The following is a 26,292-nucleotide window of genomic DNA, read 5'->3' on the forward strand; positions in this document are numbered from 1 at the left end:
TTAAATATAGTGGTTATATCATTTCTAACCATCAATCCCAATGATATTTCACTAATAGAGTGGTTGTGTCATTTCTAACCATCAATCCCAATGATATTTCACTAATAGAGTGGTTGTGTCATTTCTAACCATCAATCCCAATGATATTTCACTAATAGAGTGGTTGTGTCATTTCTAACCATCAATCCCAATGATATTTCACTAATAGAGTGGTTAGGTCATTTCTAACCATCAATCCCAATGATATTTCACTAATAGAGTGGTTAGGTCATTTCTAACCATCAATCCCAATGATATTTCACTAATATAGTGGTTAGGTCATTTCTAACCATCAATCCCAATGATATTTCACTAATAGAGTGGTTATATCATTTCTAACCATCAATCCCAATGATATTTCACTAATAGAGTGGTTAGGTCATTTCTAACCATCAATCCCAATGATATTTCACTAATAGAGTGGTTATATCATTTCTAACCATCAATCCCAATGATATTTCACACTAATATTATTGTCTAAAGATTGTACTGTATGCGGAGAATTAACTGACACACAAGATACTATCTACATGTACCACTAGGTGGCACTGTAATAAAGACATTCTGACTAGCAAAATCTTACATGGCTTTAAAAACAAACTAGATAGATGTCAGCTAAAATTAACTACGTTTTTCCATAGTTTAGCATAGAATTTCCATAGAATCAAGGTTTTGTATTTTTTTTTTTTTTAATGAGTGTTGGTGCTTTGTGATTAGGCCTTCAGTAAATGATCTGCAAATATTATGGTTTTCGTCATGAGTTATTGTTATAACCATTATAAAACATAATTTAAGTTTTTGTATTTTCGTTTAAATGCTGCTATTATTTTTCTCTTACAAATACATTTCTCCTAAAGATTTATTTTTGGGGAAACCACCAAGAAACTAAAAATATACCAAAGTTACAGTTAACTAATTAAATTCAGTGCCGTGCTATTTATTGTATGTAAAAAAAAAATGTATGTGTGTTTCTGTTTCCAGCACTCTTCTTTTCCAGTGTGCAAATGAGCACTGCGGTCTTTATTCATGTGATGTCAGAAGGTACAATATTTAACTACAGGAGCTGGTTGTTCTCTGCAAATGTGTCTCTAACATATGTTCTTTATACAAGCATCTCCCACTATAAGTCAGTATTAATCATGATCTGCAGGACAGCAGCTGTAACATTCTGAAAGCAAGCTGATAGTAGGTGCCTCCATAACCAAGAATACACATGCAGTCAAGCTTGTATCGCTCTTTCTTATTATTTTGTCACATGTTTATTTATTATCACCAAACTGAAATGTCCAGGCCAGAATATGTCAAGTGGTTTATTCTCACACTCTGGTTTAATATCAATCCAATTTGTCAGTCATATAACTGAATTCCACCCCCATTAATATAACTTTGAGGAAATAAAAGCATACTGTTAGATGCAAGTACGTCGTTTGCATGTAAGTGTTGTACTGAAACGTTCATAAATAACTAGACTGGAATGCTGCCTGTTTCACTCCACTCCTTGATATAGCAATACTGTACCGATCCAAAACCGCTAAGCATGAGGCAGGTCAGGAGGGTAAATCATCTTTCACAGTAGTTGGCGGAGTGTAAGTACAGAGTCATTTTAAGACCTTGAATTTATTTTAATCAAAAGGAACTATGCACAATACCACAAAACCAGTTTGTACTGCAAACTGAATGCAGGGGTCTTTAACAGAAGATGGATTGCTTGCGAGACATGATGATTACACAGGTTTGGTGGTATTTTAACTTGTATGTATTTAGAGCACTGAAAGAAAATGTGCCTATAATCCACACTATTTATTCATGCACTGACAAGTACTGTTAATCTGTTGCCATGGCAACAGTTGTAACTGCTGCAGCATACTGTCTTTATCAGTAGAACAGAGTGGTTCTCAGTCTTCATTGCCAGCCTGGATACAATCATCTTCATGTATAGTCAAAAACATGCAACAAAAAATACCTGCCATAAAAAAAATAAAATGTAGTATACATACTGTAGAGAAATTATGTATAACAGTATGAGGATCTGCTTTAAAAGAATACTAACCAATGTATTGTGTTACCTCTGATCTTTGTTGTCATTTTTATAACAACTCAATTCATTTTTGCATAATCTATTGATAAGTAGGATTACATTACTGTCCATTTCCTTTTGAATCAACAAGAACCATCTTTGCTTTTTTAATTATCTACTAAGTGTGTATTTAAGGGATGAGGGAGGTTACATGAATGAGAATTTCATTTGTTGAAACACATGTTGTCATTCAATTTATGATTTACAAATTTTAATTTCTGACTAACCACACAGGTACACAATATTGTGTTTCTTTTTTCCCAAATGTTATGTTCATCATGATATATTACGTTTCTCTGTGAATCTACTCGTAAAACCAGATCACAACATGTTCATAAGAAATGGGCCTTGCCACCGACCACAAAACACTTCAGACCCTCTTATTTGCTCTGAAAAAACAAAAGACCAGAACAATATACACAACAATTAAATATGTTTTGGAATAACAATAAATAAAATACCACTACAATAATGTCCTACTGTAAAACTGAATTATTTGTTGCAGACTGTGTTTGGTTATACATAATTCTGGCTGTACTACAAATACACCATCATTTTACTGTGGTATGTTGCTGCACTGTATTGTTTATAAGGGACTACATCTACACACAAACTTTATGGAAATCACAGATGTGAACACTTCATTCTTAGAAGGGCTACTGTGAACACTAATTACATTAATCTAACTGGGCTGTTACCAGAACTCCTTAACCTATGTTAATTTTCTTTTTGTTGAAGCTTATAAATTTAAACTACTGCATACAACAAGGCACTGGAGCCGAATTCCATCTTAAATGTCTCTCTCGCGGTTTAGTAGGTTGTAAAGAAACCCAAAGCCTGCCAACAAAAATACAACGTTGTATAATAATTTCCCGCCCTGGGCCCCCCGTCCCTTCTGTCCATGTGCATCCCTCGAATCCCCTGAATCCCTTGAATCCCTTGCCAAGGGAATTACCACTGGTGCAGAGACGCACCAATGTTAGCCTATGGAGCCTTTTCTGTGTCTCTCATGCTCTGTGCATGCATTGCTGTAGGCTGGTGTTGCTGTAGGCAAAAGCTGACCACAACAGTGCAGCCCTAATATTACAGACTGAACACGCTATTACTTCAGGAAGCCAAGGCAACAGAGGAATGGCGTTGTCAGCTCTCCCCTCACAGGGCTGGGCTTGGAGAACTACAGGTCGGCTCTTTGGTGGTTTTTCTTCGACTGTTACCTCTTCCCACTCTTGGGCCAAGTGGAGTGCCACTTGCAGCGCTTGAGGCGCTGTAATCGCAGGTGTCGCCTCAGATCTCCGATCCCCAGCGACTTGATGAACTGTAGCCATGCCTGTTCCTCCTGCTCAATGGGGGAGGACTCTGTGTAGGCTCGGTGGCTTTCACTTTCCAGATCCGATCCTAGACTGGCTAGGCTCTCCCCCAGCTGATGCAGGTGGCGCCATAGTCAGAGTTTTTTTGTCCCTCTGGGTCAGCCAGGTTACAAAAGCGGCATGCAAGAGCGTCACTCAGTGCTGCATAGCGCCCTCAGTTGTCGGGGGGGAGGTGCAGTAGGACCAGCTGTGTATCCCCCCTGGGAATGCTTCACAGCTGCCAGTGTACAGCCAAAATTTGCTAATTTGCTAATATGTGGCAGTTATGTAATTGCAAAAATTTACCACCTTCCCAGAAATTGCCACCCTTGTATATTTTATAAGAAAGGAAGGTAGTCAATTATGGTAAGTCATACTGCAGTGTCAGAAAATACCACCCCTACATATCCTGTAGGATAAAGAATGTAGTGAATTGTGGCAAGTTGTATTTTGAGGTCAGAAAATGCCACTTGTATATTCTGTAGGAAAAATTAGGTATTAAATTGTGCAAGTTGTATTTTGGGGTCAGACAATTTTATAAAAAAAAACAGCAATTTTCTTTTCCATTTTTAAAGAGCAATGTGAATAATAAAGGAATTGTCACAAAAATATAACATATTTTACTAATTTAATTGAGCAATTTCCACTGCTTAGTTTGAGTGTAGTAACTACCTGTTTTTTAGGATTTTTTTTTTCAGATACTTATATAAACAGCTAGAATATTTTCAGATCTAAAAAGTAATAATATTATTAATAAAGAACAGTTGCAGAAATTAAAGCATCTCACCTTCTAGATCTTTTTTGTCTCTTGGTTGGGTTGGGTAGCTATTTCTGGCATAGTAGATGTGCTGGGCATGTGCAATTTTCAAAGCACTGGACGCACATTGCAGGATTTACAAACTCCATCTAAACAAGAAGAAGGATACATTTGTTAAACAACAAACAGTGTCAAATGTCATTTTATTTATTTATGCCTGTTTATGAGGTTTGCAGTTATGTGGCTCTGGGTTCTGATGATACATTACAGTCAGGCGACATCATTCCCTTTCAGCTTGGCTGGTCTCACCCTTATATGCAAGGTTTGAATTGGTTTGAATTGAATGAGGAAGTGTGTTTTGTTGTTGGGAGTTATTCTTCTCCAGACAAGAGCAAAGCAAGTTCAAAACCTGATCAAATGAATACCTCAATATTGGAGCAACAGAACCGGTGTTGTGTTATTTTCAGGTATGCTATAAAAAGTGGTACGCAGCGCATTGCGCTTCCTTACGCATGCCTAAACAACTTCCGCTAGGAAAGCAGGGAAGTGCTCATTCAAATCAGATACGTTATGCTATTTTCGGTCTTTCACATCTTTTTTAATTGAATTTATCATATTTTCCAGTTTTTAATATCGTTGATGCAGTGGACATCTCATTTTGTCTTGTTCGTCCTGATTTTCTTTTCTTTTTAGAGAAATTGATTGTCTGTTTCCAGTGTAAGTTTGCAAAATAGAATGCATAATTAATGGTAAATGTACCTCTATTTGACAATAGGAAAACATCCATCAGATCGTAATTGACTGCATCTGACATGGTACCTCTTTTTGACATTACACAGGTGAAGTTTTGGTATGTGTACCACATTCTGACGATGGACCACTTTCTAACACTTCACCGGCACTCACAATGATGACAAGGCAAGGAGAAGATGAACAAATACATACAATATTTTCTGTGTTACTAGACGTTATAAGCTCACTTTTATGGTCAATAGAAAGTACGAGGCAAAAAAAGCAGGGAATTCTCCAAATGCTGAAAAACCTGTGTAATAATTATAACAGGTAGATTTACAATTAATAAATAAAAGTTTGTATAAAGCGTATCCGTTGTTATTTGATACAACAGTCAATTTAATAGAAACAACTTTGTGCAGAAGCAGAGATAGTAAATATCGTTTTTTTCACGTGTTTTTTCCATTCTTTTTTTTTTTTTTACTGTTTCAATCAATCATCATTTTCATACAAATCACACCATATGCACAAATGTACTGTATAATCCCATTTGCGAATATTTTATTAAATGCATCGAATAGTATTAAAACGTTAGGTAATTCTAAGACAAAAAAAGAAGAAAAACAGATACAGCCGATTGTATATTCCCACACAGCCCTTTAAGATTTTGTGTCGGCAAACAGATTATCCAGCATCTCTTGCTGCCTTTTAACAAATCGTTTCATGCTTGGGGGCTGAGCTGCTCTTTGGGGTATATAACTATAGGAACAGAGCCGAAACCTCAGGACGTGTATTTAATCGTCTGTGGCTGATCGCACTGCAATGGGACTAGATGATACTGCTAGGGAATGTAATATATGACAGGAGTTTGGGTCGAAGGTAAACCATATCTCCTGGGTGAATGTAAGTACCGGTATTCAAATATTATAGTCGAGCACGCCTGAACGTTGTATCCATGATCAAATTGTTTTACACTGCAGTAAGGCTATTGATTTGACAAGATGGCAGTAGTCCTGTTATACTTATAGGTACATTAACATAAAGCGTACTGCACATGTACACAGTATAAATTGTAAACTGGCACACCGTCAGTCTATCAGAGACTTAGCGGAAAGATTCTTATTTAATTGGTGTTACATTTGCCTGGTTACTCACAACATCTGTATCATCAATATACGATTTTCTTAAATAATGTGCATCTGTAGTTTGTCGGCAATAACTTTAATTGCATGAAATGCATGAAACAATAAAGCATAATTATACAGATAATGTTCAGACTTGTTCAAATATGATGCATACGCTTGGTGGAGTACTGGCGAGTGTTCATGGTACACAGTGCACATAGTGATCATCCCACTGCTTTACTACTCAAGCCCCACGTAGGCTCTTTAGTCAGATAAACATTGTCCCGGTATTACTAACCCGAATATAATAAGCCTTTGGTGATGATGCCTGTTAAGAACGGACATATGCGTGCGCAATTTTATTTTTCCTGAAAATCGATCTACTTTGCACAGGGAGTTGTACATTTTGGAATGTAGTGCAGGTTTTGACGATTCTAGTAGAGACATGTGATTGGCTATTTGAAATACGAATACACTCTTTGTAAAACTAATCCAACAGTGTTATTCTAATTTCTAATATTATTTTTTGAAATATTTGAGTTTTACTTTGTTTTATTATTATTATTATTATTATTATTATTATTATTATTATTATTATTCTTATTCTTATTCTTATTCTTATTCCGTGACTGACTAACCTCCTTAACTAAGTAGCAGTTAGTTATATAACATCTAGCCTACCTGTGATATTATCCATTGACCATTTACATTTCTTTAGTCAATTCAGCAAAACAAGGCAATGTTACACACTTAGCTAGTCATAACTGAATATTGAATACCAATTCTGATAAGGATTTGTAGGTTGGGATTAAATGAAAGGTTTTGGGTAAAATTGTGATTAGGAATTGTTTTATGTGTATATACAGTACTCCTGAAGCATTACTCTGTATAGTAAATATCCCAGAAGGTTTACCGATGCATTATGCTGTGACACCAAGGAATGTTTTGTTCCCTTTCAATTCGAAGATGGCCAACAACATACCTATGGGATATGCCTGCCTATTGGTAGGTATTACTGAGCTCTTTATTTCAGAGCTGCCGATAGGCCCCTTCCTGGGGTGATGTCTTTGGTCCCGCCTACCGAGGGATCAAAACAGTCAACCCATGGAAGCCATTTCTCTTTTTGCCTCACTAGACGGTAAGGTGAGACCTTCTGTGTTGATAACTGAGCGTATACTAAAATAACTTTTGCGGGTCGACTGCAGTTCCCCTGCATTCATGCTGAAAACGGACAACACATCAATGGTAGCGGATGTCAACCACCAGGGTGGCCTTCGGTCCCCGGGGTTATATCGCATAGCCTTTCGGCTCTTGATTTGGGCTCAAAGGAATCTGCTGTCCCTACGGGCGACGCATCTTCCTGGAGCGGTGAACTGGGCAGCGGACCTCCTTTCGAGGGAGGGTGCGCATCCGTTGGACTGGCTGCTCCACCCTCAGGTGGTGGAGCGCATTTGGGAACGGTTCGGGAACGGGCAGGTTGATCTCTTTGCCTCGGCGGAGACGACACACTGCCCCCTGTGATACTCCCTCCACCGCTTAGGTGGTCCACTCGGCATCGACGCCCTAGCCAACAAGTGGCCCAGAACGCTGCTTTATGCATTCCCGCCGATACCGTTGCTCCCGGCCTTACTAGAGAAGGTCCGGTTAGAGAAAGTGACAGTTTTCTGACAAAGGGTCATGACCCAGTCTCTTGATCTATGCCAGTTATCTTGCAGTTTCTGAAAGAACTGCTCGATGCCAGTGGGTCAGCTTCTACACTGAAGGCGTACTTAGTGGCTATTTCTGCGTGCCATGGCCCCATTGATTCAGTATCTCCGGGTGTGCATTTCTTGGCAACCCGGTTTCTCAAGGGTACTCAAGGGAGGGTCGTTCTCCCCAAATGGAGCCTTGATATTGTACTGGAAGCTCTCACAAAGGCCTCGTTTGAGCCCATACATCCATAGAGTTGAAGTTACTGTCTATAAAGACAGCCTTCCTCTTGGTTATCACCTCCGCAAAGCAGGTCAGTGAGCTACAGGTGCTGTCGGGACACAGCTCCTGCATGCGTATTTGGGAAGATGGCAGCAGGATGTAACGATGTACAAACCCTGCTTTCCTCCCTAAGATGATCACAGCCTTCCACATGAATCAGTCTGTGGAACTGGAGTCTTTCCATCCATCTCTGTTTGCTTCGAAGGAGGATAGGAGATCGAACTTCCTCTGCCCGGTGCGGGCATTGAGATGCTACGTGGATAGGACAAGAGCTCTGCATCATTCTGACCAGCTGTTTGTCTGTCACAGTATATGGACCCTAGGACAGCCCCTCTCGAAGCAGCGACTATCGCACTGGATTGTGGACACAGTCTCGACTGCGTATGATAGTGCCGGCTTGCCCCCACCTGAGAGGGTAGCCGCGCATTCTGCCAGAGGGTTGGTCACATCTTGGGACCTCTTCAGAGGGGCCTCGCTGTCCAATATCTGTACCGCGGCTAGCTGGGCTATGCCTCATACTTTATCTAGGTTCTATCACCTTAATGTGATAGATCCTTCCTTCATTAGACACGAGGGTCCTTGAGGTTGCACGCGCGAACCGCTAACATTGAGTTACGCAGTTCTGACGTGTCCCTCGTATGCTGCCGTTCCTTCTCCCGCGCGATGGCTCTGGTATACATTTCCCATACATAATGTTTTGGTGGTCGTCTTCGAATTGAAAGGGAATGTTAGGTTACTTACCGCAATGCTGGTCCCCTGAAAGAGAAGAAGACTAACAAACCTTGCGAGGTTGTATCGGTCGCCCTCATGGGTTCGATCCAAAAGAGGAATGGCTTACGTGGGTTGACTGTTTTGATCCCTCGGTAGGCGGGACCGAGGACATCACCTCAGGAAAGGGCCTATCGGCAGCTCTGATATAAAGAGCTCAGTAATACCTACCAATAGGCAGGCATATCCCATAAGTATGTTGTTGATCATCTTCTCTTTCAGGGAAACAGGGTTACGGTAAGTAATTGTGGCAAAGTGGCTTGCCGTGCACAAGTGTAGTTGGTGCAGTGCTCAGGAATGACACACACAAGACAGTGGAAGTTCAATAAAACAGCTCCTTTATTTGGCTGGGTTGCATGTCAACAACACTTAAATAATAAGCACGGGCGCTACACAGCAATGTTTATTGCTCTGTGCAAAACAAGGGTTTCAGTCCCGAAACAATAAGACACTAATAATTAACACACAACACAGACACGGTCACTTCTCCCAATAGTGAGTGCTCTTGTGCAAGTGTGGTGAAAGACAAACAGTTCATGAAACAGTGGTGTAGTGTAGTCTGGGTTTAGTGCTGGCTTGTAGCGACAGCTCCCGGCTAGCGCTTAGCCATCTAACAAAGACAAATGACAAACAGTTAGCACATCAAACAAACAAAACACGAACCACTCATGATAATTAATTACGTCTGTTTCCTTTTTGGTCAAATCTCGTAACCACATCAAAAGGAACAGATTACATCGTCACATCCCCAATTATACCCTTAGTCACGCCCCCTGCGATAGCTAGTCCAGTCACGTCTCCTCCAATCCATGACTGACACATCGCATACCGCTTTAGGGCAATGACGTTGGGCATTGTGACTCGGCCCCCTTCTTGGCTGGCTGGCTTCTGACTTACCCTGGAATGAACTGCCAGACCGACCAGTACAAGTCCTGTTGTACAGCGCCAGTACTGACCAGTACAAATCCTCTGTTCCTGTTGTACAGCGCCCTCACAGACCGGGAGGGAGATTGTTGACTAGGATTCATTTGCTCTCTGTCACAGTAACCTAATGTTTTTGTTTGTAAAAACGCACAGTGATAGTTGCTTTTTGTCTTTCAGGTCAAACTGTATTTAACATTACAAAATGACAATAAATAATTTGGTATTTTGTTATAAGCAATGTGTTGTACTGCATGAAAATAATATCACTATGTGAGATGTTAAATTACTGTACTTGGTATCAGTTTAGCAGGGTTATTCTATAGGTCTGGTGGAGATTGCTAATTGAGTAACTTAGCAACCAGGCCTTGACTCGACCACAACCAGCACCTAGGATAGATAGCCTGAGATTGTTTTTTTTTTTTTGTTTGTTTGTTTTTATTGGGGGAAGGGCAGACACAGGAGAATATTTTTTTTTTAAAAGACGGAATCCTAATTTGAAGGAAGCTGTGTACATTTTCCTTTTCAAAAAGGAATAAAACAAGTCATGTCATGTTGTAACGTTTCTGTTAAATTAAGTTTGCAGTTTGGGAATTAATTTCAGCATCTATTTAGAAAGACAGATCCAAAGACAGAACGACTGCTCTGTTAGGCTGCCTAAATAAGCAGATGCAGTTGCTAAGCAGATGATACAAAGAAAGAAATCCCCTGAATTCAGCTCTTTAATTTAGGTTCAACTTTATTTTCTATACATTGCACTTGTTATTATATAAACAGACCATTTCATGAATCTTATTTATTAATGTACTTTACTAAGAGAAATTTGTGCAACAAAATGAAATGTTGCATGTACTTTTGTGTCATTAACTGCTATTTTAATCTGCTAAAGGTTTTTTTTTTTAAAATCAATTTCTTGTTATCATCAGTGTTTCTCCATGTACGTTCATAGGATGTGCAATTACACAATTTTCTGATTAGCATGCATCAGTTATTTTAGATTAAAAACAGGGTCTGCAAAATATTTGAATAAAATAAACAAATTGTTAGGCAAACAGGAGGGAAATGTATTATCAATCTATTGAACTAGATCATTTCTTAACTGTTTTATTATATGTGTTTTAAATAATTCTCTTTTGTAAGTACCATTCAGAAATTATCATTGAAATTATTCGATTTTTCAACTTTTATAACCTTTTAATAATAAACAAATACTGGCTGTTGTTTTCCTGTTGATATTTCATATAATTTACAAATACATATGTGCAATGTTAGTCTTTTCAAATATGAAACAGTCCACCACCTTGTTATTTGTAATTAATGATGCAGGGGATCATGCAGGCGTTCCAGGCACTTGAAGCACTAAGAACAATGTATCTTAGAGTCTGTTTCCATAGCAATTGTGCTTTTTCATATGGTACCCACAGACAAATCACTTCAACACCACAAGATATCATTTTTTCTAGTCCTGGATCCTCTCAAACCCACACAAATGTCCTGGCTTTTTCAGCTTGTAATAGTTAAACCTGTCTTAATATTGTGGACAGTAAAACCGAGGTTCTGTATTAGTAATAGACAAATTCATAAGTACATTCAAACCTTTTTACAGAATTCATCATTATACCGTAAACTGTTCTAAAACGCTGGGTCTTAAAAACACAACAGATTTGATGGGACATATTTTATTCCTATAACTTGCATGTACCCGTATTGTGCCTCCCAAGTAAAGCTAATCAAATTAAATACATATATAAAGACATTCACAGCGATCAGGACCTAATATACAATTAGCAGATTACAACACTTAAAACCCACTGTATCCTTTGTAGTATGTAAAGCACTTAACCATTGAATCCTTTGTGTAACTGATGACATCACCAAATAATGTATTTCACTAAGAGAAATCCATGCAACAAAACAAAGTAGTGCATGTTAATGTGTTTTTTCTTTCAGGTTTTTTGTTGAAATCCGGTTCTTGCTAGTTATTTTTACTTTAAATTAGGACGGCACAGATTTGCATTTCCCATCACTTACTGTAGTGACTGTCAGTTCCAGGGTTCCAGTTTTTATGAGGAAAGGTTAATGCTTTTTATAGAATATAGAATATAGAATACAGATTTTAAACATGCCTTACAAATAACGCAATTTCATATATATATATATATATATATATATATATATATATATATATATATATATATATATATATATATTAAATGTCCTAGTTTCCAATTTTTATAAATATTAAGGCCGCCACTTTTAAACATGTAAACTCCTGTGTTTAGCACAAATAATCATTTAGAAAATCCATAAACTATCATTAAGCACCTTATCATTTGTCTGCCTTTTGTTTTTGTATTTGCATACTCAATGACATTCCGTTTTATTATTAAACAGCCCAGCCTTGTTAGTCTGTACATGTATTTTCCTTTACATCCTCACTGTTCCACCACCTGTATATAAGCACTTGTTAAGAAACTACAGCCTCCTCAATGCAAATCCAGTCAACAGTCGGAAATTCAGGTATGATTGACACACATTTTATTTGCTGTGATTTTCCTTCGCTTGGGTATCTCCGTCCCAGCCGCATTTAGTCAGATGCTGGTCAGAAGCAAAAAATGATTGTATTAAGTAGCATCTAAAACATCTTGCACAATTGACAGGTTTTATGATGCTTCAATAAAGAAGTTCAGTCAGCTCAATAATAAATATGTTACTCTAATGCCTCTTTTCCACTGTACAACCGAGCCACGCCAGGTCTGTACGGAGCCCTCACGGTGCGGTTAAGGGGAGCCTGGGTTGTTTTCCACTGCAGAGCCGAGCCGTGCTACTGATTATATTGACTTAATAAAGTTCAATTAGTTCTGTTGAAGGGGGAAAAAAAAGGTTTTAAGAGTATGATTTGCCAAAGATAACCCCTTTAAGGATAGTTGTTGTTGTTGTTGTTGTTGTTTTTCTAGAGTTGTTTTTTGTTCGGATGTTTAAAAAGAAGCTGTGCGAGCGCCCCGAGAGCCGTAGGTTTACGTATGGGTCAGCTGTGTTTAGTTTGACTATATTTTTGTAAATAAGGTTAGAATTGTTTTTATTTTACGCATATTTTCTTTATATTAATATAATAAAGGTCAAGGATGAATAATTTGGTAGAATTTTGTGTTTTTGAGTGTGTGAGCTAAGTGTACCGTACCCGCGTCCATTTACTTCAAATCATCAGAAATTCGGGCATAAACTTTCTTATTTCTGACGCACGACTCCAGATTTTCCTGAACATTCTATTTGCCGGATGTTTTGTGAGGCCAGAGTTTCGCGGTTTGGTTCCCGCTTGGCTCAACAAATAGCCAGTGGAGAACCACCCGTACCCGTACCGTACCGCGCCCTCACAGGTTGGATGTGCCAGTGGAAAAGGGGCATAAGGCTGTAAATGATCTGCTGATAAGCTCTGACTTGGGCTTTCCATCAGTTTTAATTCTCTTAAATCTAAGTGTAATAAAACAGCTTTCTTATCTTAATGGGTTTTAATGTAACTTTTAAATTGCTGCTTTTTAACATGTTATTTAAGGATTTCAATCAATGGACATGAGATTGAAAAGCAGTAAAGGCGGAGAAAAAAACAGGACATGTGTTTCAGGAGATATGGACAAACAAGAGAAGATACATTTAATAGAACATAATAAAGCAAGTATGTCAGGATAGAGAGAAAAAAAGGAAAGTTAGAGAGCTCATTTTAATGTAGCCTCATTTTTTTAATTATGTTCTGTATTAATTAAATTATAGTTTCTTGTACCTGATTATGGCGGATATTTTATGCCAAAATAATAAATAAACAAATAAGTAAATGAATCGATAAATAAATATAGAAATACATAAATAAATATATAGCTATTTGTTTATTTATTTAATTTATTTATTTATTATTTTGGCATAAAATATCCTCTATACTGTTTCACTTTATGAAAATTAATAACACGCGAGTGTAGGATATCATACAAACAACCGGTGACTAAGAATAACAGGAGTGTGAGTGATACTGGCAATGCATCATGCATGTGACTCTAAATCCTCTTTAAATTAATCACACAAATACAATATTGTAGCTTTATCCAGTCAATATCTCCAGAGCACTTGCTCTTCTGTAAGGTCAAACAGATGGCCCTTTAACGATACACTGGTGGGGTATACTTTTGGCTGCGGTTCCATACTGGTGGGGGAGGGAGGGTGCAGCTACATGATCCCTTTCATCCTCTAAAATCACAGCAATCCCTAGCAGCAATTGGGCACCATCCCCATAGCATAGGCAAAGAGTCACTCCACCCACAGAAGACCTTTAGCACGATCCTGTTTGAAATAGGTTCCCATCTCCATTAGAACTCTTTGAAACAGGTAGAACCACTTTAGACTCAATCCACATTAACCCTTTAGATTTTTGCACAGGGGTATGTTAATTAGGTACCCACTTAATCTGCATAACATTCTTCATAGTATCAGAAAAGCTTTGATATTTAAGGCCATTGCATCAGATTACCCTTGCGCTGGGCGCTAAATCTGATCTCTTGGGACAGATCTCTTGTGCTTGCCTGTGCTATCAAAATCGGGCCATTTAAATTAAACTGCAGAGTTTTTCAGTTCGTTATTTTCTTTTAACACCTAATCACTTCTCTTATCAGAGTCGGAGTAAAATAAAAATATTAAGCCTAACGTATAGATTTTGTTAGCTATAAATGTATAATGATTTAGTTGTGTTAAATAGTCATAGTCATCAGAAAAAGAAACAGAGATTTTCTTTGAATAGATAAAAGGCAAATGTAGGAGGCAATGGCACAAGTATTAGTTGTTGACTATTAATGACAACAAATCCTATTTTGATCAGAGGTATTCATTTAAATTTAAAGAAGGGTAAAAACAACACTTTGCTAACTTTTATTATCCAGAAAATAATAGGTGACTTGCTAACCATATGGCAGCCATATTAGGTCAAAGTGAAAGATACCATTACATTTGGAAAATATGAAGTCAGTATCAGAAATTAATATTAGCAACTGAAGGAGAACGATGACTCAATATCTATGCATTCAGAAACCACATGACTAATAAGCTTAGAGCAGCATGTTAAGAATAAACCAACTGCCATATTTACTTTAATCTAACACTGCACATTTACAGGTAATTCATACAAGCAAAGAAATAAATAAAATAATAAACTAATAATACAAACATGTTGACAATGTTGGGTGTATATATATATATATATATAGGCTTGCTCCTTTTTAACATTTATTTTTCAGGGGTTCACAAAATATTGTAATAAAAATCACTTGCCTTATTTATTTATTTATTGCATTTATATAGCAATTTTCTTACAAATGTATTGCAAAGCACTGTACAGTACATAGCAAAACACATTTACACAATGTAATACCTTTGTATAAAGATCCCCAGGCATGTCACGCACACAAGTGCTAAATATTAAATAGCATATTTAACCATGGTACAGTATTTCATTATATAATGAATCAGAGAAACCACAGGTTGATCACCTGCTTCCAGTTAGCCTTCAAGCGTGTTGTTTTGTTTGTAGAAATTATGGAAGAGATGGAAAGCTCACCAGCCACTCTGTAAAGTATGTGCATTCATTAAAAAAAAAAATCTGAGGCTACAGAAAGCTTTGGAAGTCCCCTAATTCATGTTGAAGAGTGTTTCCTTTTAAACAAGAGCGGCTACAAGAATCCCTTACTGCTAAAGAGCTTTCCTTTGGTCTGCTTTTTGTTGGCTCATTGCAGCTATAAACCGGAGTGATTTAATTATGGGAATTGTAAGGGAAAATTGACTTTAATGAAGACTAAGGTTTGTTACAGTTGGATTAGAACAAGGAACCAGGGACTGGAACTATCATCATGCTCTACCTATTCTGTTTTCCTGTTCTCAAATCCCAGTAGTCACATCAATCAGTACATAGCTGTGCTATGTGCGGTGTGTCTGCTACCATGTGCTGGAACAGATTGACTAAAATGTACTGTACTGCTCTATATTGCTAATTAATTCTTAATTGTGTGAAGCCCTCGGACCTTTCCCTGGGGTGTGATCACTGCTCTCCAAACCAAACAGAGACCCTCAAGCCTGTTCCCACAGGCAAACGGTCTGTTCTTTGAACGGCTGTCCACTATACATTTGAAAATTATTGTTTATTCTTGTGAGACAAGCCACACAAAACCAACTGATAAAACAGTGTAACCATTTACTTTTCAAAAATGTCAATACATTAAAAGATAACAAGTCTAATTACTGGCAAACTAACATGAACTATGATTAAATAGTGACTGTTGAAGCAAACTGACCTCAATTCACTAGTAAAGTACATTGTTGTGTAGTTCATAATATGACTTAGGAGTTGGTCAAATTATACCACACTGCATTATACGAGAGCATGGTTGTTCCTTGAGACTATTATATAAGCTTAAATATACACAGTGGCAATGCCACTGTGTGATGCTCTGTTAAGAATCTAAAGCAATATAATATAAAAGCTGTTTCAACCTATTTCAATATATTTCAAGGGATTTGTAAATTGGTATCCCACATTGAATTTTGTACTACTGGTCTTTAAGGCATATTTTAGGATGTTCGTAATGCTGTGACAGGGAAGTAATATACACCTTTATCTTTGTGCTTACTGTCACAGGAAGTACAAGTCAGCGTGTTACTTTGGCAGCTTCAAACTTGCAGGAATATCAGGTCATATTCCAGTTTGTATAATCGGAAAAGGCATAATCAAGTTACGGTATATCCGGGAGACACAAGAATAAGCACTAACTGCATTGGTTTTACACACATCTCTCTAAAAGTTGTTTTCCTTCACCAATTTCGTATCCCTAGCAAACAGGTGTGATTAATCGATTAATAGATCTGATTAAATCAATCAATAGAAACGGTCAAGATTAAAACCTCTACAAAGCAATAAATGATGGAATACTGAATCAGGAGTTGAGGTGTTAGCTTTGGCTTGCATGAACTCCTTGTTTCTGCGATCTGAGGTGGTATCCTCAGTCTTTGCTACACGTATAGTATTAAGTAGACTGCACTTGTAGATCTCACGAGCTATCCCTCCTACTATGCACTGGTCTTCCCAGATTTATGCACCATGTTACTGGATCCTCAACTCATAAACATTTCTTGCACTATTGCACTACTAATATGTCATCGTAAATATAACTTGCTGTAATCCTAACTTGTCTAACTGCATCCTATTGTATTTTACTATTATTTGCACTTACAGTAAACTATACTGTATTTAAATATGAATCTTGCATTGTAACTGCATTTGGTACATGGATACTATCTGTTTCTATTTGAATCTATGTGGGTAGAGTGCCATACAAAACATTTCTGTCATAACAGCACAACAGCATGGTCAGTAACTATGGTAACCAGGGCATGTTCAGTAATTGTGCTGCCTTCAACATGAAGCCCTTTAGATCTAACAACATCAAATAACTGGACCATAGGAGCCATGGAAGTGAGATCACTACTGTGTTTGTTTGTAAAGGGCATGGCTTGGTCCTGGAGTGAGGGATGTCATCTGCAAAGACACATTTTGTGCTTTAAATAATGTCAATATTGCAGTCTTCATTTGTTATTATTAAAACGTTAGCACTTCCTAATATACAACTTCATTTGAATGAATTTGTATTTTAGTACTGGTACTATGTAAGTAAAAGATACAGTGAAATCTGTTTGCAACAACAGCTCAACAACAGTCTCAGCTAAATGTTAACTTTTAAGACCGGTACTGCAACAAGAGCTTTTCTTATTCAAGTCATTTTAACATTAGATTTGTAAAGGGACTTCCTGCATATTGACACTATTCAATGTTTCTTGGGTTCATAATGTACAGATGAATGGCCTTAACATTGATCTTTATATAATATTTTAACAGTTTGGAAAGTTTCAAAATAATGCAGTTGGAAGCAAGAAGTTAATGAAACAAGTCTGGGTTTTAAGATCACTAATACATATACCAGAGGAATCACCCTAGATTTACAGGTGAACTTAAATACAATACAGTACTGTTGACTACACTGTATATTTAACAATAAAAACATTGTCTCTATTAATCATTCAGTTCTCTTTTAGAAAAAGTTTCACTGTTTTGTCATATCATACAGGTTGTTTCACGTCCCAGAATAGCACATTGAACACATCCGTGTAGATGGTAGCCTCCTACAAACTTCAACAGGATTTATTTTTTTCTATTTCCTTGAGTGTTGCTTTTGATGTATATGTGTACTTTATTTATTTTGAATGTATTATGCCTTGAATGTATGTCTTTATACATAATACATTGAGCTAGATTGTCAAAGCTCTTTATTCCAAATCATCATTAGCAATTCTTTTTTTTCAGAAAGGAAAAACACACCTAATAAAGTTACCAAACTAGAAATTATCAATTCAGACATTTCATTTAGGGGCTTGAGAGTAGTGCAAAGTTGTTTTTTATTCGATTCAGAATTTTGTGTTTTTTCCTTTCAGGAATAAAATGTGCTAATGACAATTTGGAGTAAAGAGCTTTGAGAATCTAGCTCATTATGTATTGAGACAATGGCCACTGTTTACAAAAAGCTCTATGTTTTTCACTTCAGGCCTATGGATCAGTTGCATTGAACAAAAAGCTACGGATGATCCCGTAGTTAGTACCTCAGGACTAGACTAAACTAGTGTGCTAGTTAGCACCAATTGCAACGAACCAAGAACTTCCAGATAGTCCCCAGGTGCGGATTAAAAATGTTCCCAATTGCAGATGACTGCTGCCCCCTACATGTTCCTGATTTACGGTACTAAATTAAACCACCAAGCTATTTAGACTAAGTAGAAGAGTTACCGTACTAACTTGAGTTAAAATGAGAAACCTAATTAGACGTTTTCTGAAATGAAACTATTAATAAAACCGATATCAAATATATAGTATCCAAAATATGTATCTAACATTTAGCAGAGCTTTCAAATTTGAATAAGGCAGTAAATATATTTAAATAAAACACGACAATGAAACGCTGTTATTAGTGACTCAATTATGGAAGTGGCTATTGTCTAACCTACGTGCCAACTGGATATTAAACTGTGTCCTATATAAAAGTGTACCTCATTGTTACCATCTACATTACTTGGATTTGTGCAACGATGTTTGGCGATTACGGTTATGTTTTGTATGCTCGACGTAATGTGATTGCATGATGGGCAGGCAGCACACATGATGCGTGGAACAGCCATGCAACAACAAGAAGGCTTTTATCACACTGACCATTAATGTACCAATATGCTGATGGAACTGCAGTTAATATTACCCGACATTCCAGATTCTTGTGCATCAACCCCAATGCTATCACGATCAATAGCTCCTTCTATTGATGCAAGCAAATTGGGTATCATCGACGTAAAGGCTGTATATCTGGGTCAAAGGATGATCAGGGTCTCTGCTCAATCGCTGTTGGCGTTGCTTTGCAACAGCATTTCTGGTCTCCAGTTTCAGCCTTTTCCACAATTTTTTTTAAATGTGATTTTGTTCCTGGACGCCTTTCAGGAAACGCAACATTAAATCTGGTTGCAATTTCACTCCAGCATTGCAAAATGGCATTGGCGTGTTTTCTACCCTCTTCTACAGTTTTGACTCAACGAAATCCTTTAACTATCACGAACTAGAATCAATCTGTGCGCATACGCACTTGGGGTTTGGAAATAGTCTTGATCCTCTGCTGCATACCAAACCTGAGGATCAGCTGATCCCCAACTCGTTTGTTCTTTGCAATTGGAACTAACTTAATTAGCCCACACCTGGGGATGACTGTCAGGAAAGTACCGTAACAGCTAGTCCGCAACTTAGTCCGCTTGATGTGTAGTAACTCTGAATGTGTTTTGCAATTGACCCAATGTTTTTTATGGTTAAGTTGTCTAATAGTTGCCTGCCCATGTTTTGTATTTTTCCCTTCCACATTTCCTCATTATCTACTGCTTTTAACAATGGTATAATTTATGTATTTCACAGTTTGTTTGTTTTTTGTTTTTAAAGTCTTTAATTGACTTATTTCTACACCTGCTTTCAGCTGGTGCATTTTTATTGGAAACGTTTGATCGTATGTTTTATTTGTTGTTTAAACTTTCAACATATTCCTAATCATTCTCCATTATCCTGCCCTTTATATTTATGGGACCACGCCATTAAAAAAATTGTTGCCAAATAAATCATGGAAATCACAAACTAAGATCTACATGCAACAAGAAGGGGTGTCCTTTGAGATTGTGCCATTTATTTAAGAAGCAAAATGCATGGAATAATTAACCATTTAAGTAATACTATATGTAGGATTAGAGTCTATCCTAAAGCATACATTGGGCAAATGATGTACAAGCAAGGGGCGAGCCAAGGGCTGGCAAAGCAATGATCATAGTAAAGATAAGCATACAAACTGCCAAAAAAACTGCAGAAATGTTCCTTGTCAAATAGAATTCTTAACCATTTTTTGTTTACTGTATAATGTCAAAATTTTGTCACACTTGTACTTGCTTGAACCAAAGTCATTGTGTTTATCTTGCTCTTAATTGTATTATTAATTGTACTGTAATACTTGAAATGTATTTGCTTACAATTGTAAGTCGCCCTGGATAAGAGCGTCTGCTAAGAAATAAATAAATAAATAATAATAAAATACAGAAATAGAAGGTGGGTAGGTAAATGACCATGTGGTTGAATTCAGTTGTAATGTCCAATGCTTCAACATTTGCCTGTCAGTTCCTGGGGGAACATGTTCTACATTCTTCAATAGTTTAGACTTCTGAGCACTTTATTAAAACACAGTTACATTGGGATATATTACATTTATTTAAACTGACTTCATTTAAATAAAGAAAATAGAACCCTTTCTGAAGTACCCAAATGGGCTGATATAAAAAATCTGTCGGTATTTGTATTTGCTGTGGTTTAGATCAATTGAATTGACCCCATTGTTGGATTAACCATGTTAACATTACTTAAGGTATGTCTACCTCTCTGGATACGCTGCCAGCACCCTGCTACTACCTGCAGCAGCGGAGGTTATGAATTGCCATATATAAACACTCATACTGATAGCTCTAATTTCTTATTTACGGCCTTGGGTAGGGACTAAATGGTAATTATATGCTTGTTTTAATTATCCTTTTTTTTTTGTTTCAGGTCTTATAATACCCAACATAAATTGCTTAAAGATGCACTCCACAGCCTCAAAACCATCCAACAGAACGCTAGGTGCACTTCATGTAAAAATATGTCCTGGAATGAATCACTATGCATTTGAACATTGGTACTCTCTCATCATGATAACTTGCTGCTGTTAAATACTCACCATCTTTAAAATGGCTGCTTGCAACAGCAGTTTACTGGTGGCTTGTGAGCTGCAAGACTCCAATACTTCAAGCCTCTCAGTTGTCGGATTTACAACTATGCCCATTCATCTAAGGATATTCTTGGCAGCAGTCATGATGGGTATGGTTGCCATCAGTTTCTTGGGCAATGCTATAGTCTGTCTGATAGTCTACCAGAAACCAGCCATGCGGTCTGCCATCAATCTGCTTTTGGCAACCCTTGCCTTTTCCGACATAATGCTTTCCCTCCTTTGTATGCCTTTCACCGCTGTTAGCATTATTACTGTCGACTGGCAATTTGGAGTCTATTTCTGTAAGATATCGGCAATGCTATACTGGTTCTTTGTCCTGGAAGGAGTTTCGATACTCTTAATCATCAGTGTTGACCGCTTCTTAATCATCGTTCAGCGACAAGACAAACTCAACCCATACCGTGCCAAAATAATGATCACCGTTTCTTGGCTACTCTCGTTTTGCATCTCTTTCCCATCAGTGGTGGGCAGGACTGTTGTGGATGTGCCAACCCGGGCTCCCCAGTGCGTTTTGGGTTATACAGAGTCCCCTGCAGACAGGGCCTACGCTGTTCTGCTGGTGGTGGCAGTTTTCTTCATCCCCTTCAGTGTCATGCTGTACTCCTACCTCTGTATCCTCAACACGGTGCGCCGCAATGCAGTGCGAATTCACAACCACGCAGACAGCTTGTGCTTGAGCCAGGTCAGCAAACAAGGCCTCATGGGCTTGCAGCGGCCCCAAAAGATGAATGTAGACATGAGTTTCAAAACCAGAGCGTTCACCACCATTCTGATCCTTTTCATCGGTTTCTCCATCTGCTGGCTGCCCTACACAGTGGTGAGCTTGCTGTCTGTGTTCAGCCATCGTTTCTACTACAGCCCATCTTTTTATGTCGTCAGTACTTGTGTGCTCTGGCTGAGTTACCTGAAGTCTGTCTTTAACCCCATTATATACTGTTGGCGGATTAAAAAGTTCAGAGAGGCATGCATGGAGTTCATTCCCAAAACTTTCAAGATCCTCCCCAAAGTGCCTGGAAGGAGCAGAAGGAGAATACGGCCAAGTACTATTTATGTCTGTAGTGAACATCAGTCTGCCGTTTAAAAAAGAGCCCACAACAAAAGTACCAATGTAATGCTTAATTCCTACCTTTGTGTTTGGACTGCACAAGTCCTACTGCCACTCATAACAATTAAAAGCAAGCAGCTCATAGTATCTAGTAGTTTAAGTGGACTAGCTCTATATAAATGACTTATTTTCTGATAAAAAATAAATGATGGTTGTCAGTGGTGGATAGTTTTCTGCCTTTTTTGGTGTTCTAGACATTATATAGTGAAATGCATTGTTCTGGAGCAAAGTAATGGTAAAAAAATATCCCACAATAAACAGAATTTACAAAAGTAAATCAAATCTTTGGAAGTTATGATACATTTCAATAAGAATAAAAAGATTTGTAGTTTATTTGAAAATAAGTCTTCTTTAAACTGCTTGGATATAAATTAATCATCACTGGTGTGCTACTTAACTCAACAATGCAGACTTGTAAAAAAGGCATGAAAAATGACTTTAGTATGACTACATTTTCCCTTATTAGACATGGAAACAAATGCAGACAACCCAAGTTTATGAGTTTGATTTCAGGGAGACCTTCATGGGGACCCGGCCCTACTGAGTCTAAGCATTGTTTTTCATTTGCTACCTCTACAGACATACTTTATGGGTATTTATAGAGCAAAACACAAAGATAAAATACTGACCTGCAAAAAATAAACATAATATATAATATATACACACACACACACCACTGGGTACTGAGTAGTTTTTTTCTAAAGTTCCTTTTCAATTGTTTAGCCAGGATCACAATTACAGATAAACTTTTTTTATAACTAAAACCAGAGATCATCAGGGAAAGCATTTACCTGCACATGATTTGTACAGCTGTTTATCCCACCATGGCCGATAGATCTGAATTGCACACTGGGCACCAGGGCTTCAGTGTTTTACAGAAATAACACACAGCCTTGTTTTTGTATCATCCATCGAGAACTTTATATTATATCATACCAGAACTGGCAGAAGGCACAGGTGTCATCCATCAAATCAACAGTACAAAGGTCACTCTTGAAATCAGGACTTAAAGGATGTGTTGCAGTAAGAATACCTCCGTTAAGAAAGGGGAACAAGATTAAAAGGCTAAAATATGCACAACACCCCAGAAATTGGACGATGGAACAATGGTCAAAGGTGCTTTGGACTATTGATGGATGGACAATGACACCTGTGCCTTCTGCCAGTTCTGTTGTCAATTCAACGCTTATCTTTTTATTCCTTAAGGATATTATTATCTTCAAGTATTGCTCATCCTTGTTAGACAGCTTTCCAGGTCTTGGGTTTGTCAATTACAGATGATGTTTCTCTGTACTTGTTGATTATGCTTCAGATACCACACCTTGAAAATCAATTGATGCGTGCTATTTCACACAATATTTTTCTTTCCTTATGCAAGTCAAGGTTGTTATAATAGTAGAAAACACTAGCGGAGGCTTTGAGTAAATTGTTGAGGCTGATAATGCATCAGAGTAGAAAAATGCAACATGCCCAAGACTTTTGCACAGCAGTGTGTGTGTGTATATATATACACAAACATACATGGATGAAGGCTATATTTGCTTCCTGAGCCATTCTAAAAAAAAAAAAGCATAATACCACAGTAGTGACATAAAAAAAGTGATAATTCCTCTAGAGGAAAATATACTTGAACTTTGACAGCAACACCCACAGTACAGAAATGTTCATCAATGAGCAACAAAATGAGAATACGTTAAAAAAAAAAAAAAAAAAGATGTAAAGCTGGTACATTCGTATCTCAGAGAAACAACACGGATAACGACATAGAATGTCTGTACAGCACTGAAACACTACATTTAAAAAAACAAACTGTACTGCTGAACCCCGTCTTCTTTAATATTAGCATCACAAGGGTATCCATGTATTATAAAAAAAAATAATAGATGGGCCTCCTTTAGTGAGTCTCGGGTTTCTGTGACAGTTTATAAATTATTCGATTTAGGCTTGTATTTCTGCAAGGTTTTCTATCATTTTTGGCAGGAGGGAGAGTGCTATGCGGATCAGGGAGACTCTCAGAAGTTATGGGAGACTTGGGTTGTCTGCAATTCAATTAGTTGCTTAGTGCCAAACTATTTTAGTTGGTTTCAGGCTGTTAAAAAAGACCAAAAAGTATATTCAATCTCACATGAAAGTGTGGTTTAAACCATTTTTCATAATATTTCAGATCAAACGTTAAGATATCTAAAAGATAACAAATATTAGACCACTAAGCTAATGTCAAGGATAAAGGGAGTGCGGTATTGTTAGGATTTTAGCTGTATCAGATCTTTCGTAATTAAAAAAATGCTGTTTTGAAAGGGAAAATATAACTGAAATCTATTGGTGTTGCTTTTGACCACATTTACTTGTAGTTAGTACTGTTTTTAAACAATTTTGTATAAGTTTATTTTGCATTAATGTGAATAGTAGGTTATTATTTATAAATTTCATTCAAACGCAGTAGGTGTTACCTGGATTATTTATGAAACGTGTTGTAAACCCACTTGTTCACGATGTGATATCTTGTTTTGTTTTCTTTAAGTGTACATTTCGTAAATCACTGACCAAAATGAAAAACTGTACTTTTTTTTTTTAAATAAAGGCTTTTCTCTTATTTATAAGTCTCTGACCATGACAAATGCAATTGTATTTGTTTATTTAAAAGAAACTCCTTTAGAGCATTCAAAATAACAGGAGAAAAAAATCTTTCTTGAATTGAATTGAAAGGTAGAACAGTCGCATTGGAAATATGGTGAAAGAAATCAGTTACACCTTTTGTCACTGCAAGTATCCCCACAAGTCCAGTTCCTTCAACTAAAAATATGCTTACAATTCAAATCCTGCAAGTCATGCTTATTCTCCTGCAGCAAAGAATGGAAGTCAGCGTGGAGGAGCCTGCTTCAAATGATTCTGGAGTTCTAAAAGGAAGGAAGGAAGACAAGAACATGGAGCACTGTCTACATAAAGCAAAAGAGTTGAGGTTAAGGTTCAGTGAAGCGAGGTGATGTAGTAGGTTAATTACTTTCTGAAGGTCTGGGTTAGTTTACACGTGAAATGCGTATTAGGCTCAACAGTAGTCACACAATTGCCACAGTATGCAATTTGGCATTGTGGATTTATTTACTGGATTTTGCCAAAATTAATGTTACACTGATAAAGGGGGATTTATAGTAAATCTTCTTAACTCATAGCAGAAGTTTCAGTTTATTGTAACACATAATATTTGGTTTATTTTTTTCTTTAAGGAATGCATTTCTATTCACTGCATTTGCACTGTACTGTCAATGAAAAATAGCAATAAACTACCACATCCCATTAGTATTATTATTATTTAGTAATTTAGCAGACACATTTATCAAACGCGACTTACAGTTACTAGGGGGTGAACTATATATCAACCACTGCTGCTGCAGAGTCACTTACAATAGGACCTCAGTTTTACGTCTCATCCGATGGACAATACCTTGTCTCCACAATCAGCCTTGACACATGGGCTTGCATGAGTCAGCAGTATCAGTTTTGATATGAAAATAACTTTGAATGTAAGTTTTGCAGATAATGCTGTATAACACTGTAGTTCAATTTTGTATTCAATTTTTATCCATACTACAATGTTGGACAAATATTAAAAACATTAAACTTAAAATAATGTTCAAAAATCTAAAAAAAACTAGAAGTCTATTTTTTTTTGTATGTACGCAAGAGTAAATTAATTAAAAAAAAAAAAGAAAGTCAGTACGTTTCTGACCAAAGCCCTTCAGATGTCATGATTATGTCAGAATAGAATGTTAATTGGATGTTCATTAGAATATTCTTGGAATGAACATTCTGTTCTGACAATCATGACATCTCAAATGTAAACAGTTTCACAAGAGTGGCCCTCATACACCTCCATTTTGAAATATTGCTGTACATCTCACTCAAACTTTTTCATTAAATATTTTAAAAATATTCTTTTTAATTCAAAGTTTGCTTTTCTCCTTCTTTATTTAGAGAACAATCCATGTATTCTAACATAATTCCAAGAAAATAAATCCACATTTGAGCTTTGGGGTTGTA

At 37.2% G+C, this 26,292-nt stretch overlaps 1 protein-coding gene across 1 annotated transcript; it reads left to right on the forward strand.

Moving 5' to 3' along the window:
* The first annotated feature begins 5,679 nt into the window (after nucleotides 1–5,679).
* On the forward strand, nucleotides 5,680–25,844 carry LOC117405638 (high-affinity lysophosphatidic acid receptor-like). The gene is made up of 2 exons (XM_034008837.3): nucleotides 5,680–5,854; nucleotides 20,930–25,844. The coding sequence occupies exon 2, from the start codon at nucleotides 21,109–21,111 to the stop codon at nucleotides 22,228–22,230; it is 1,122 nt and encodes a 373-aa protein (XP_033864728.1). The 5' UTR covers nucleotides 5,680–5,854; nucleotides 20,930–21,108; the 3' UTR covers nucleotides 22,231–25,844.
* The last annotated feature ends 448 nt before the right edge of the window (nucleotides 25,845–26,292 follow it).

Source organism: Acipenser ruthenus, chromosome 9 (assembly GCF_902713425.1).
Source record: "Acipenser ruthenus chromosome 9, fAciRut3.2 maternal haplotype, whole genome shotgun sequence".
NCBI classification, from domain to species: Eukaryota; Metazoa; Chordata; class Actinopteri; order Acipenseriformes; family Acipenseridae; genus Acipenser; species Acipenser ruthenus.

What these genes read in the sequence shown, in the direction of transcription:
- LOC117405638 (XM_034008837.3), top strand. Translation starts at nt 21,109, where the DNA reads ATGGCTGCTTGCAACAGCAGTTTACTGGTGGCTTGTGAGCTGCAAGAC.